Source organism: Aegilops tauschii, chromosome 1 (assembly GCF_002575655.3).
Source record: "Aegilops tauschii subsp. strangulata cultivar AL8/78 chromosome 1, Aet v6.0, whole genome shotgun sequence".
In the NCBI taxonomy this organism is placed as follows: Eukaryota; Viridiplantae; Streptophyta; class Magnoliopsida; order Poales; family Poaceae; genus Aegilops; species Aegilops tauschii.
Genome location: NC_053035.3, coordinates 493,452,602 through 493,465,962, shown reverse-complemented (window position 1 = coordinate 493,465,962; position 13,361 = coordinate 493,452,602). Strand labels below are relative to the sequence as shown.

Below are 13,361 nucleotides of genomic sequence, written 5' to 3'. Positions count from 1 at the left end.
TTAAGAGTCTTAAGTAATGCAACAGTTTCTTGGACCTATAGTGTAGCCATTTAAAGAAAAGCAATCCTATATCCAAATTAAATCAATGAAATAAAAATGCAAGAAAATGTCATTTTAGTCTAGCACAACAAAAATGCATAACAAATAATTATTTTATTATATATAGTCATGATTACTTATCAATTATGCTACTCCCTCCGATCCATATTAATTGTTGTTCATTTAATTAGTACAAAGTTGAACTAAATTAGCAACAATTAATATGGATCAAAGGGTAGTTATATTTGACAGTGCTACTAAGATAATACAATGAAAGATGCATCAACAAAATAACATATATTTAATGACAATATTAGTTATGTCAAAGTTAAAAAGTTCAGTATAAATAGTGATGATACTCTAACCTCGTGGTAAGTCGGCACATCAAGCCAGCCTCGGGGCCCATCTACGATCTAGGCCTCTCGTCTAACCTTCTTCCGGAAGCATCATCAGATTGGAGCCCAAGACTCCATTCCTCATATCCAAGCAGAGTGTTAGGTCAGTACGATGCCTACTAAGATTCATGTAATTTATGTCTCGCTTCTTTATATAAGGCGAGACCGGGACTAGGATAGATACCAAATTGCGAAACACTAGCCTAGATAGAACCTTCATATTGTACCCTTATATGAGGCACCCGTACGCCAATCCACTTAAGCGGGAGAAGATATTACAACCACGACGAGGGCCCAAACTTGGGTATAAGTCTCGTGTCAAATTTCCCATATGGTACTTCCGATCACGCACACTACCCTATCAGTGATACTGCCGTTTTCCGACCCGACAAATAGCTAAAGAGTCAAAATTAACTTGCCCCGTTCCCGCATTATTGTTCGATCATCTTTGGTTAAAAGTATTAAATATTAAAACACATTTTATTTCCATGTAATTCCAGATAAATCGTTCTAGTTCTATGGATGTACAATCGCCAGACAAATTAATGATGGTAAAAGCTTGCTTTTATCCTTAAAAGATTAAACAAGTTACTTGGTAGGATGGTTAGATTAATTTGCATCTTGGGAGTGGGGTAGAATATACTCTCCCAAGAAGTTGGTAGTTGAATCGCTAGATGTGTGTGTGTGTGTGTGTGGGGGGGGGGGGGGGGTTAATTTACAATTTTATTCTAAAAACTTCTACACAATTAACCAACACATGTATTCTCTGCGAATTGTAACACACATCTAGTGGTTGTGTAATAAGTGTGAATTCTCTATAGTGCTGCACCTTGTTTTGTAACATGGCCTAGAGATTCTATACAAGGAAAGTGTTTTGCCTCACTTGTAAACAAAAAAATATAACAAGTCAACACATGAGAATATCAGGACACACTCAAGGTGCTTTACTCTCTTTTGTCTCACCAAACAATAAATACCGGGATCCGTTCCCATTTCGTATTACTAGAAGCATACTGTTTGGATATAGAACATTTGATGGTAGATGAAACCCACTATTGTAGACCCACTAAAAATGGAACATGTGAACTTCAATGCATTTTATTCTCACCAGATTCAAAGTCACGTTCTGAATTTATGACATTCTACTAATAGTTGCAGCAATCAACACATTAACTTTAGTATTTAACACTAACTCACACAATAGAATGAGAAAAAATAAGGTTTAAATTTATTTATAATTATTTTGACTCAATTGTATATTACAAAGATGATGCAAAGTTAATGTCCAATATTTTTGACTTCGCTATATTTGCATTATTTCAAGAAAATTCTAGATTTAATTGTTTCAGATACTTCATAATTTCAAAAAAATTCTCGAAGTTAGATTATTCAAAATTTCCCCTAGGTATTTCTTATTTTAGTTCAGATTTCCAGACTGCATACAAACACATGTTTGATCCAGGGTTACAAAATCATCAGGCCCAATAAGAACACATCAAATTTGTGTACACATCAATTAGCACAAAACCAGAATCACAACTATATCAGTTGAAAATATCAAGCCTAATTAAGAATACATGTCTCGTGTCAATAGAACAAATGAATCATATGTCAGCATATGATAAGAAAATAGATCTAATATCTGCTTCGCAATATGAAAATCATTATGGTGGCTTAGTGATGAAAACCTCGACATGGATTTTTTCTGACGATTGCTTGTCTTTCGCCGCCTAGTGAAATCCCAACACATTTGGTTCGTCTACTGTACCAAATTATAGAGAGCCAACCATCAAATTTGTGTTTAAAAATAAGCACTCCAAATCACGAACTAAATTTTCATAATCGCCGTTGCTAATCATCTAAACCGTCTGAGCGTAATAGTAATAGACACACTCAGATCTATGCCACGTTCGGCGGTGGCCGGCCGGCGCACGGCGCGGGGAAGCCGCGGTCGTGGGGATCGAAGAGCACCTGTGCCGCGCCCAACTCCCAAGTCTCAAAAAACGCACGATAAAGAGCGCTTTCGAGTAGGTTTTACAAGCAAGCGTTTTTAGTATCGCCCTGGGAAGTAGCGACCGACAAGCAAGCCCTGGTGCCACAACAACCAGAAATTCCTTCTGCTAGTAGCAATGAGTGTCTTTGCCATGGCTAAGTTGCTTGCTTGCAATGGTTACACATCGAACAATACCTTCTTGCCCCCTTTCCCTCCACCCCTCCCCGGCTTAATAAAAACCCAAAACAACCACCGCTTAATTAAAACCCAAAGAACACCGATTTAGAAAGGGACTTTAGAAAAGTAAGTGAGGCTGCTGGAGGCCTGGACATGGATTTGGAGGCTGAAGGTGCCATGCCTGAGGGACAACCATGAACTGGAATGCCTCAGGTCGCTGAACAAGGTCACAGAGGTGAGGCCAGATGATAATGCGGATGTCGAAGATATCGATGCCTTGTCCTTCATGAAGGCATTGTTGTGTTGTGCATCTTTCCTCCCGTGTATACTTCGAGGGAAACCTCAGATCTTGTTTACCGGATCGGATGAAGACACCACCTCTTCTGTTGTTGCCCTCCTTGGAGGCGTTATCTTTGGAGCTGACCGGCTGACTAGACCATTGGATGGCAGCTTATCCATGTGGTGGTGTTGCAATTTTTGCGGCAATGACAGGGCTTGCAAGCGGATCTGAGTCGTGGCTTGTCCCTCTACCGCCATTTCAATGTCCCTTATGGGTGTGTTTCATGTCGTTTCTCATCATGATGCAAAGAAGTCAAAACCGTGTGCCAGTGTCACTATGGCAACATCGACTAGTGAATGGTGGTTTCGCTGACTATACTCTTTGGTTGGTGCATTAGACTAGGTTAGTGCGAGGATTGCAACTTTCTCCTGCGAGGCTCATCGGCAGAATCAAAGCTGCCTGATCCTTGATGCGTGTCGCCGGTTGTTTGGCATAGGCCAACATGGTTCTCATAAGTCATTGTTCGAAGGGTCTTGATGGGTCATCCACTGTGAAGTCAGAGTCGCTTGATCAGGGAGAAGTGATGTGGACGACACTGTAGTCAACCACGATGGTGTCCTCTCCTTGACAGTGTTTATGGATCTTGTGGGTAGCCAGGTCAGTTAGGGTGCCCTTTCTTGTGGGCGTGTTGTACTGTTTTTCGCCTGGGTTTCCGCAAATTAAGCGAGAAAAACTTTTTTTAACGAATCGGCGCCCTAGGGACAAAACCAAAAAAAATACAAGGATGGCAGCGGCAGAAATACACAAAAACTAAATAGGTGATGTATTTGAGTGTGCCGACAATGAAGTCGAAGACAAGGCTGCCAAATGCGGATCTAGACTGACATGGACTTGTAGGCCTGGATAGACCCGTGCTCACCGGCGAGATGATGCCTAGATCCTGCTGTCACTGGGTCTGGGGATGATATCTATGGAGCTTCTGTGGTCACCTGCCCAACTTATGTGTGCGGGATCTGAATCTAGCATCCATGTTGTGTGGCTTGTGCCCATGGCGGAGTTGGATCAAATTGTTGCAGGCTCTATAGACCCAATCACATTTTGTAGTCTTCTGCTGTAGGAGATTGGGGCATGAGCTCTGGAGCCATAAGAGCTGGTATAGAGCAGTTGCAGCCCACTTATTCCCACACAAAATATTGAATTTCTTTTCGCCCATTAAGGGCATTTTCAATCAAATGTTATATTTTTAGATAAAAGGCGCAAGTGAAAGTCAATACAGGCCAACGATAACAAGGTCTTACATAATGTTTAACATAACTAAAGCTTCCACTAGACTGACATGGAACCAATTCTACCGAACAAAAGGCGGATCCCAAAAGTCCAATATGTCATCATAAATGGAAACAAGACTTCATGAGGAGTCGCTCCTATGTATAGTGGAGGCGTTTGATCTCGAGCAGAACTCCGGATGCTGCTTCATAGTCCTTCCTCTTCCCTAGAGGGCACCACAACAAAAAGAAAAATGTACCATTTGGAATATAATTGGTAGGGTGAGCAGGCCATTGTCCTTCAATAGCTATTTCATTTGCATTCGTCCAAAAGCACCAAAACTAAGGCCGCACGAGCGCCAAGCCAACCTATGTTGCTGGCCTCTCATGGAGCGCAAGAAAGACAACTGTGCATCCATGGAATTGGGCGCCCAAGAGGCACTAAAGGGCTCCCTAACGCAAGTCTAGAGTAATTTTGCAGGAGCACATTGAAAAGAATGTGGTTGGCGTCTTCTGGGCTACCGCACATGGCATAACAATCATTCCTCGGACACGACGATTTCTGATGATTAATCATAGATGGGAGGCGATCAAGCGAAGCTTGGCATAGGAAAAATACAAACTTTAAGCGGAACTCTCATCGCCCGTAGGGCATATCTCACCCTAGGGCCATGTACCTGGCATAGAGAGATTTGACCGATAACACACTTGATGCCTCTAGGTCCCTCATAGCACAACCCCTTTCCGCAAAAAAGTGAAGCTGCAGCAAGCTCAGGAGTGGATAGGTTGCACATAAACGCCAAGTTGGTCCGACCGTTGACGAAAACTTCATTGACAAGGATCTCAGGCACATAAGCAATGACAAAGATCTCAGGGAATCTATCGCATAGAGGTTTGTCATCGATCCACCTAGACAACTAGAATTTAGTATCCTTCCCATTCCCTATGGCGAAAGAGCATCCAAGTTAAAATTTGGGTGCATTTCTAAATCTCATTCCAAGCTTGGGAGCCCTTGGCTTTAGACTCGAAGAATGAGCCATTCGGAAAATATTTGGCTTTAAGAAGGCGAGCCCAAAGGCTTTCGTTGGCCTGAGCAATTTTCCAAATCCACTTGGTCACTAGCGCTAAATTCATTTTCTTGGAGTTGGTGATGCCCAGACCTACCTAGTTTTTGGGTTTACAAATGTCAGCCCATTTGAGCAGGTGGTATTTGCACCTAGCCACATCTCTCTCCCATAAGAACCAATCTCTAACTTTGTTAAGCGCGGAACCCCTCCTTTTTGTTTACAAATGTCAGTCCATCTGACCATGTGATATTTGCGCTTAGTTGCGTCGGCCTCCCAATAGAATTGAGCGCTAACTTTGTCAAATTGCACATGGACCCCATCCCCGAGAATGAAGAGGCCCATCGCAAATGTAGAGATCGCTGATAAGCAAGCACTGATGAGAGTTAGCCCAAGAACATGAATTTCTTTTGCCGAGGGTCCACTCACCCGATGACTTTGCTAATCGTGGGATCTCTATCCGACGCCATGAACTGCTTATCTGAGCACCAACGATCAAATGTTACATCAAGTTGATACAACCACAATGAGTGAATACCCGATCTATGCATAACAAGATGCACACAACCAACAAGTCAAAAAAAATATAAACCAAATTATTCCTGAAATTTTATGGCCGCATGAGGATTTGTGAAGAACTATTATTATCAACACCCCTCAACCAGTTGTGAAAATATTACCAAAAATATTTCGACTACAGTACACTAGTTGATGACTCAATGCATGTGGCAAGTGGAGGGTGGTGGTGCGTGCTGGCATGCATCCGCGGTTCGGGTACCGACCGAGACACATGGGACGAGTAGTATTAGGCTGGGCACCAAAATGACGAAATGGAGCCCATGCAATCATGTCATGCTAATCAACTGGATATACATGCATAGTCCTAGTATATCACAAGCTTTGTCTGAAGATCTACTCCAGCTCCTTTGAAGGTCTTATGTTTGGTGTATGCTTTTGATTAGCCAGTATGTGCCTGTCAAATGATGCTCTCGTTGGTTTCTAGTATTAACTGAAATTGGAGGAGGCCCCTGTAATTTTCTCAAACAAAAGAAAACAAGCTTTGCTTGATCAAACTTAATTAAAGAAACCTTGCCGGCAATCGTTAATATAAAATTGGGTCATCTATTTTAGAACGGAGGGAGTATTATATTTTGTTACGGAGGGAGTACGATTTACGAGCATGAGCCAAGAATCTTATTGAGACGCTCGCTGAGGACTAGTCACCTGACAAATAAGTTCGTGGTCGAGCTCAGGCGTGATGCAATGGCCGGTAGTTTCTGTGGTGCCGCGACCCCCCGGTCCAGATACTCCACTCCACTCAACTACTTACTTGCCTTCACGATGTAAACCAGAGGCCCACCGTCAATTTAGCCTGGACGCATACATGTATAACAATTAACGAGACCAAGATTTTTGCCACCAAGCAAGGGAATCGACACGGACAGATTAACTCTGACATCGATCTGCTGGTGGATGCACACCAGCAGAAAAATCTGACGAGCAGAGCAGGTTCGAGAGAAGAAGAACCTGACACAGAACCGAGTCACGTCAATCATTTAGGCCTTTCAACAAAATAAATAAATACAGTAAATAAATCATTTAGGCCGATCCGTTGGGACGTTAGCTGAAAAAATTCGCCTTTAAATAGCGCGCCAAAGCTCGCATTATTGCCACGGCCCAATAATCAATCCCAACCTCCACTGCCTGGCTGGCTGGCAGCCTAGCTTAGCTCCTGCTCTTCTCTGCTCTCTCCGGCCTGCCGGTCGCCGATGGAAGCCCCGCTCCTCCTCCCCGTGTCCACCGCTGCCTCCTCCTCCACGTCCATCACCGTCGATGACCACAGCCACGGCGCGGCCGGCGCCTCTGTATCACCGTCCCGCGCCTCGCCTTCCGGCCGGAGCATCGCCGCGCGCTACCTGGCCGTGGCCCTCGTCGCCGCGGTCTCGCTGTTCGCGCAGCACGAGGCCTCCAAGGGCTTCCGCATCAACGTCGTCCGGGGCGGTGGCACGGCCGGTGCCGCCGGCCGGCGCTTCGACCTCCTCTTCGTCGCCAACGGCCGCGCCGAGCGCGTGCTCCACCGCGCCAGCCGCCGCGTCGAGGACGCGCTCTTCCCGGACCCCTCGTTCCCGCGGCGCCTGGTCGCCCGCGTCACCGTGCGGTTGATGGCCGGCGGCAATCTCACCGCCGACGACGCGACCGTCGACGCTGTCACGGACGGGGAGTACGTCATCTCGCTGAGCCCACGCCTCCTGTCGCCGTCCTCCGGAGGCGGCAGCGCCGGGGCCGCCGACGCCGTCGCCGCCGCGGTGCGCCGGGCCGTGGCGCGCATGTGGCTGTGGGACGGCCGCGGCGCCGCGCCGGCGCGCGTCACGGAGGCCATGGTGGAGTACCTCGCCACCGCCGTCCCGGACGAGTCGTCGTCGCCGGCGGAGGAGCACGCGTCGGCGTCGAACACGCAGTGCATCTCGCCGCGGTTCCTGAAGCACCTGGAGCGGCGGCGCGCCGGGTTCGTGGCGCGGCTGAACAGGGCAATGAGGGACCGGTGGAGCGACGCCGCGGTGGACGCCGCCCTCGGGGCGCCGGCACGGCCCGTCTGCGCCGCCTACCTCGCGGCGGCGACGGAAACCGGCGGCCAACGACCGGTGGTTGGGTCCGGGGTGGCGGTTTGAGCCAGCAAGGCGTCGGAACAGCGCACGAAGGGTGGTTTGCGAGAGATCGCACATGCACGCCATGCCTGTCACGTGACTCAGTCGGTCAGTCCCTTGTACGTAAATGTAATTGATCCGCCATTATCGGTGAGTGGTTAATTAAGTAATGGGATGAGACGAGTCAGCGGTCGCTACTCCTACAAGTGTAGTTTTCTTTGTAAATCCACAGTAGTTTTTTATGTTTGTGTGGTGGAATATATGGCGATCTCAAATAATTGTAGAACGCCCAAGAAAAAGCAAGACGACCGTTCTATCGATCACTTTGATTTATGGGCTGCCCTTCCTTTCACGATCAAAGTAGAACACCTCTTCGACCGTTCGGCGTGAATGGTGAGCTATCTGAAAACAATGGACAAAAAAAAAAGGTAGAGCATCTTTTCAAACGTTTTCTATGGAAAAAGTAGGATCTAAATGTTTGCAAAATTTTACACATTCAAGTTGCTTTGTAGTGTTCAATCCTAGAGGATTGTTCTCATGATTTTTGTGTTTTATATTCCATGGAAATTCCTATTCCGGAAAAGGAAAAAAAAACTTTCCAAGCTCTCAAATCTCTTGCAACGAATCTTTTCGCTAAAATTTTGCACAAATTTAGCCTTCTAGGATTGGATCGGACAATCGCATGACACTTAATATACTGTAGTAATCTCAAAAAAGAAAAAAGAAATCTACTGTAGTGTTTTAGTTTCAACTCCAAAATTAGCGACTCCGTGGACAGTAATTGTACTCTTTCATGTAGCTGATATAACAACGATTTCTATCGCACTAATAAAATCAGGGAATCTGAAAGACATAGTAGCCGCCGCCTCTAAAAAATAGATTAGGGTTCCACTACCTCCCGCCGGCGCCGGCGCCGGTCCGCCTCGTCTCCGGTGGCCTTAGGGCCATGGGGCGCGGTGGATCCCGGCATTTGCTGACGGGAGGGCTTTGATTTTATATGTTTCTTCGAGCTTTGTTAGGGGTTTGTGTCCTGCTCAGAAAGGTGAGACGGTGGCGGCCCCTGAAGATGGAATAAGGTTCTCCTTGCCTTGCCCCCGTCCCGGTGTTGCGTCTAGCATCATCGATGGGCGTGTGGAGATGTGTCTCCGACGGTTCTGTCTTTGATGGATTTGCTCAGATATAGTCGGTGTTTGTCTACATTCGTGTGTCTTCAAGTTGGATCCTTTCGATCTACGTACGCTACTCTTTGTCGGCGGCGGTTGCTATTCTGGTGAGCCGGTCCTATGGGGCCTTAACACGACGACTTCCCAAATGTTTACTATAACAAGTTTTGCCCGACTCCGGCAAGGGATGGGTGATGACGGTGGCGCGCCTTCAGCTCGCTTTAGTGCTTGTAGTCGTCGCTAGGTTGTTTACAGATATGAATGTAATTTTTATCATTTTTGGTGTTTGTTGCACTGCTACGATTGATTGAAGATGAATAGATCAAAAGATTTTTGAGGGAAAAAAGAAGAAGAATAAGGGAGGACATGTACCATTAGCCTACGACACGTCAACACGTCTTAGTGACTCGATGCTCGATGTTGCCAGGTCCACCGTAGCAATGTGAGGCCGAGAACACAACAAGAGCACTTTGGGTAATATCTTCATGTCACTGCCCGGTTACAATTTTTTTTTAATTGTTGCATTTGTATAATCTTACAAAATAGAGTTCCTTGTATTTTCACTTATTCGCATCACAAAACCCCCAAAACTAACCCTAATTCCATGAGCTGGTGTACTTGCTGACATGTATCATTTCATTTCCTGCTCCAAATCGTCGCAGACACCCCCACCAGTTAGAGCATCTTCAATAGATGGTCTAAATTTTGGCGGTGCAAACAGGTGATGGTTCAAATTTGGAGCATCAAAAAGTGCTTTTTATATCTTTGAAAAAGGCTCAACACCAACAGATGGTTCAAAACGGAGATGTAAAAAAAGGGCAACTCCAACAGATGGTCCAAAACGAAGATGCAAAACTGGCCTGCGGCCACGCGGCTGCTGTTCAGCCACTGTACAGCCGCACATACTGCAAAAAACATCTAAAAAAACATAAACAAGTTATACATGTCCACACTATCAAATTATTACATAGTTGTTCAAATCCACGAGATCAAATGCAACACAAATAGAACATAGTTTTGCACAATACAACATAGTTTTTCACAAACAAATAATGAATCTATGCGGCTCTTTCGCCATGCCATTTCCAATGCTCTTCCATCAAATCTTTATGGAGTTGATCATGCACATCGGTGTCTCTAATCTCACTGTACACCTTCATGAAACGTCTGATGCGCTGTTCTTTTCGCACGGGGTTAACAGGAATGACCATCAAGTGATAGAAGTTGTAATCTAAATGTTTTCCACGGTCGTTCTCAATGATCATATTATGCATAATCACGCAAGCAGTCATGATGTACTAAAGGATCTTTTGATCCCAGAATCTAGATGGTCCTCGCACAATAGCAAATTGAGATTGCAAAATCCCGAAAGCCCTTTTAACATATTTTCTTGCGGCCGCTTGTGCATTGTGAAACACGAGTTCTTTCTTACCTTCGGGTTTTGCAACCGGCTTGACAAATGTACTCCACCTTGGGTAGATCCCATCTGCAAGATAGTACCCATACTGTATGTGCGGCCATTTGCTTCGAAGGTCACTGGTGGTGCTTCTTCATTTGCTAACTTGGCAAACAGAGGTGACCGGTCGAGCACGTTGATGTCATTGCAAGATCCAGGCATCCCAAAATATGCATGCCAAGTCCATGTTTCATGATCGGCAAATGCCTCAAGAATGATAGTCATCCTTCCCACGACCCTTGAATTGTCCATGCCATGCTTTGGGCAGTTCCTCCATTTCCAATGCATGCAATCCACATACCTGAGCATACCTAGAAACCCTCGAGTTTTGTTCATCTCCAAAAGCCTCTGAGTGTCCTGAGCATTGGGTGCTCTCAAGTACTGTGGACCAAACACTTTTACCATAGTCATTGCAAATTGCTTGACATAGAAGATAGCAATGCTCTCCGCCATCGCCAAGTTGTCGTCAATGTAATCTGCCGGAACACCATATGCCATCATGTGCAAAGCGGTAGTGACCTTCTGTTCAATGCTATGGCCAAGCAACCCAGCACAGTTCCTTCTCTGCTCGAAGGCAGGATTATGCTGCTTCACGGAATTGCAAATGTGGATGAACAAGTCTTTCGACATTCTGAAACGGCGTCGAAAGTAATTATCCAGGAAAACAGGTGGTGATCCAAAGTAGTTCGATCCGTCTATCGTTGGTTCGATTCGTCGCTGCTGCGGACAGCGGCGCAGAGGAGAACTGCTGCAGACGGCGGTGCAGAGGGGAAGGGAGCACGGCAACACAGAGGAGAAGGGAGTACGGTGGACTGCCGGAGTCGGCGATTCCAGCCGCGACTATTTCCCTAAACAGCGGCACCGGGGCGGCTGCTTGACGCCCTCCGGCGGGGAGGCGACGAGGGCTAGGGCGGCGGCGGCGGCGCAGAGGAGAAGGGAGCAAGACGGACCGCCGGAGTATGCGAATCCAGCCGCGGCTGCCTCCCGAAAAGGCGGCGCCAGGGCGGCTGCGAGACGCCCTCCGACGGGGGAGGCGACGAGGGCTAGGGCGGCGGAGGGCGGCGGCGGCGGCGGCGATGTGGGGCGGTGGCGGCGACGGCGACTTGGCCGGTGGCGGCAGGGACTTTTGGCGGCTGGTGCTCGGTCGCGGGCGGGCGATCGCCAGGCGGAAGCGAAATGAAGTGGCAGTTGGGCGTTTGACGGACGGGCGGCCGTGGTTTTGGACCAGTTGCATCTCGTGATGTAAATTTGCATCACAAAGTTTTCAATATTACATCACCCGGAGGCCGCGGTCCAATTTTTTACATATGGACCGTCTGTTGGAGCAACGTTTTTTGCCCTAGACGGTTTAAAAGTTAGGTATTTTTACATTTGGACCGTCTATTGAAGATGCTCTTAGTGTCACACTGCGCTCCCAGTCCCATGAATCACGTAGCAATAGTACAGGGTTTTGGACCAATACCCTACCACAAGTCACGAGTTCTTATTGGCTCCACGCTGGATGTTGTGAGGTACACGGTAGCAATGTGAGGTAGAGAACCCAACAAGGGCACTTTGGGTAATATCTATGAGTGTGGCATGGGCAGTGTATTATCATTCATGCAGCGTGTGCCATAATCCCATAATCAAACCTCTAGCCGTAGTGGGAGGCGGTCGCTCTCACCACCTTTTCTTATGCCATTATTGGTAGTCAAACGATTGCTTGTACTCCATAACCAAAAGGATCATGTTGAGTCGTTGACGTTACCAGTAGTTCATCTAGAATATGGAAGTATGTATACGGTGACCTAGAATCGTTCAGATCAACCGTGGCAAGTGGCAACCTAGCTAGTGGTTGTTGACTACACGTCGGACGTCGATGCATGGTCCAGGGTGGCAACCACGCCTTGTTCAAAGAAAAAGGGTGGCAACCACGCGACGACGCGAGGAGCGTACTATGATATACAGCAAGTGCAGTTTGGTCAAGGGTTCATATAATTTGTGAAGATTAAGCAAGTGATGGTGTGTGCGTGTGCGTGACATTACCGTGCCTTAATCGTGGTGTGAGGCGAGCAAGCGGTCGCTCTCCACGCCATTCTTATTTCATGCTATTATATGTGGGTCAATCAGTGGGTCCCATGAGTAGATTTTTTGGGCGTACGTGTAAGGATGTGGTGGTCTGTAACGAATCTGGGGACACCCTCGATCTAGAAGTGTGGCTCGCAACCCGCGAGCAAACAAACAAACGGGCCCACCTTGCTTTTGACCCGTTTAGTCTTTTCTACGATGTTCGTTCAGCGGGAGAAGATGTTTTCATCGACTAAAAGGTGTCTGTGGTGAATTCGTCAATCTCAAAATATTTTGCTGACATAGTATCTCGGAGGTGCTCATCGGGATATGGTGTGCGTATATAGGTTCATAGGGGTAAAAGCATCTACAACTGGACACCTCAAACCATCTCTCATATGCATGCAGACCCTCCTGGTTAGTGACTAGACAAGAGAGAAGGAAAAAAGTGACCCAAGCGGGCCCCTCATATCATCCCTATATGTCCGGACTGTTCGCGAACCCTCATATCTATCTCGAATGTAAGGAGGATACGAGGCTCGCGGACGCGCCCGTGCGCGTCCGGTCATTCCGCCATGTAGCCAGTTTAAAAGGAATCTCGGCTGCCCTTATCCCTGGCTATCCTTCCTCTTTAGTTAACCAAACACCTGGCATCCCCTTTAACTGGCTATCCCTGTCCTCGCAAGATTATCCAGTGAACCAAACACACCTGTAGGACGCGGCCTCATCCCGGTGTTGGGGAACGTAGTAATTTCAAAAAAATTCCTACGCACACGCAAGATCATGGTGATGCATAGCAACGAGAGGGGAGAGTGTTGTCCACGTACCCTCGTAGACC

The 13,361-nt window shown here is 46.9% G+C and overlaps 2 protein-coding genes across 2 annotated transcripts; one reads left to right on the top strand and one right to left on the bottom strand.

Moving 5' to 3' along the window:
* The first annotated feature begins 6,634 nt into the window (after positions 1–6,634).
* On the top strand, positions 6,635–8,181 carry LOC109764229 (uncharacterized). Its single transcript, XM_020323075.3, has one exon. The coding sequence runs from the start codon at positions 6,983–6,985 to the stop codon at positions 7,880–7,882; it is 900 nt and encodes a 299-aa protein (XP_020178664.1). The 5' UTR covers positions 6,635–6,982; the 3' UTR covers positions 7,883–8,181.
* Positions 8,182–9,902: 1,721 nt separating this feature from the next.
* LOC109764244 (uncharacterized) lies at positions 9,903–10,930 on the bottom strand. Its single transcript, XM_020323091.1, has 2 exons — positions 10,454–10,930; positions 9,903–9,926 (listed from the first exon to the last, which is right to left on the bottom strand). The coding sequence occupies exons 1-2, from the start codon at positions 10,928–10,930 to the stop codon at positions 9,903–9,905; spliced, it is 501 nt and encodes a 166-aa protein (XP_020178680.1).
* Between the last annotated feature and the right edge of the window lie 2,431 nt (positions 10,931–13,361).

Excerpts from the sequence above, each read along its gene's own strand:
- LOC109764229 (XM_020323075.3), top strand. The coding sequence starts at position 6,983 with ATGGAAGCCCCGCTCCTCCTCCCCGTGTCCACCGCTGCCTCCTCCTCC.
- LOC109764244 (XM_020323091.1), bottom strand. The coding sequence starts at position 10,930 with ATGGCGGAGAGCATTGCTATCTTCTATGTCAAGCAATTTGCAATGACT. Across the intron at positions 9,927-10,453 it reads GCCGGTTGCAAAACCCGAAG|TATGTGCGGCTGTACAGTGG; the intron begins GTAAGAAAGAAC and ends TGTTTTTTGCAG.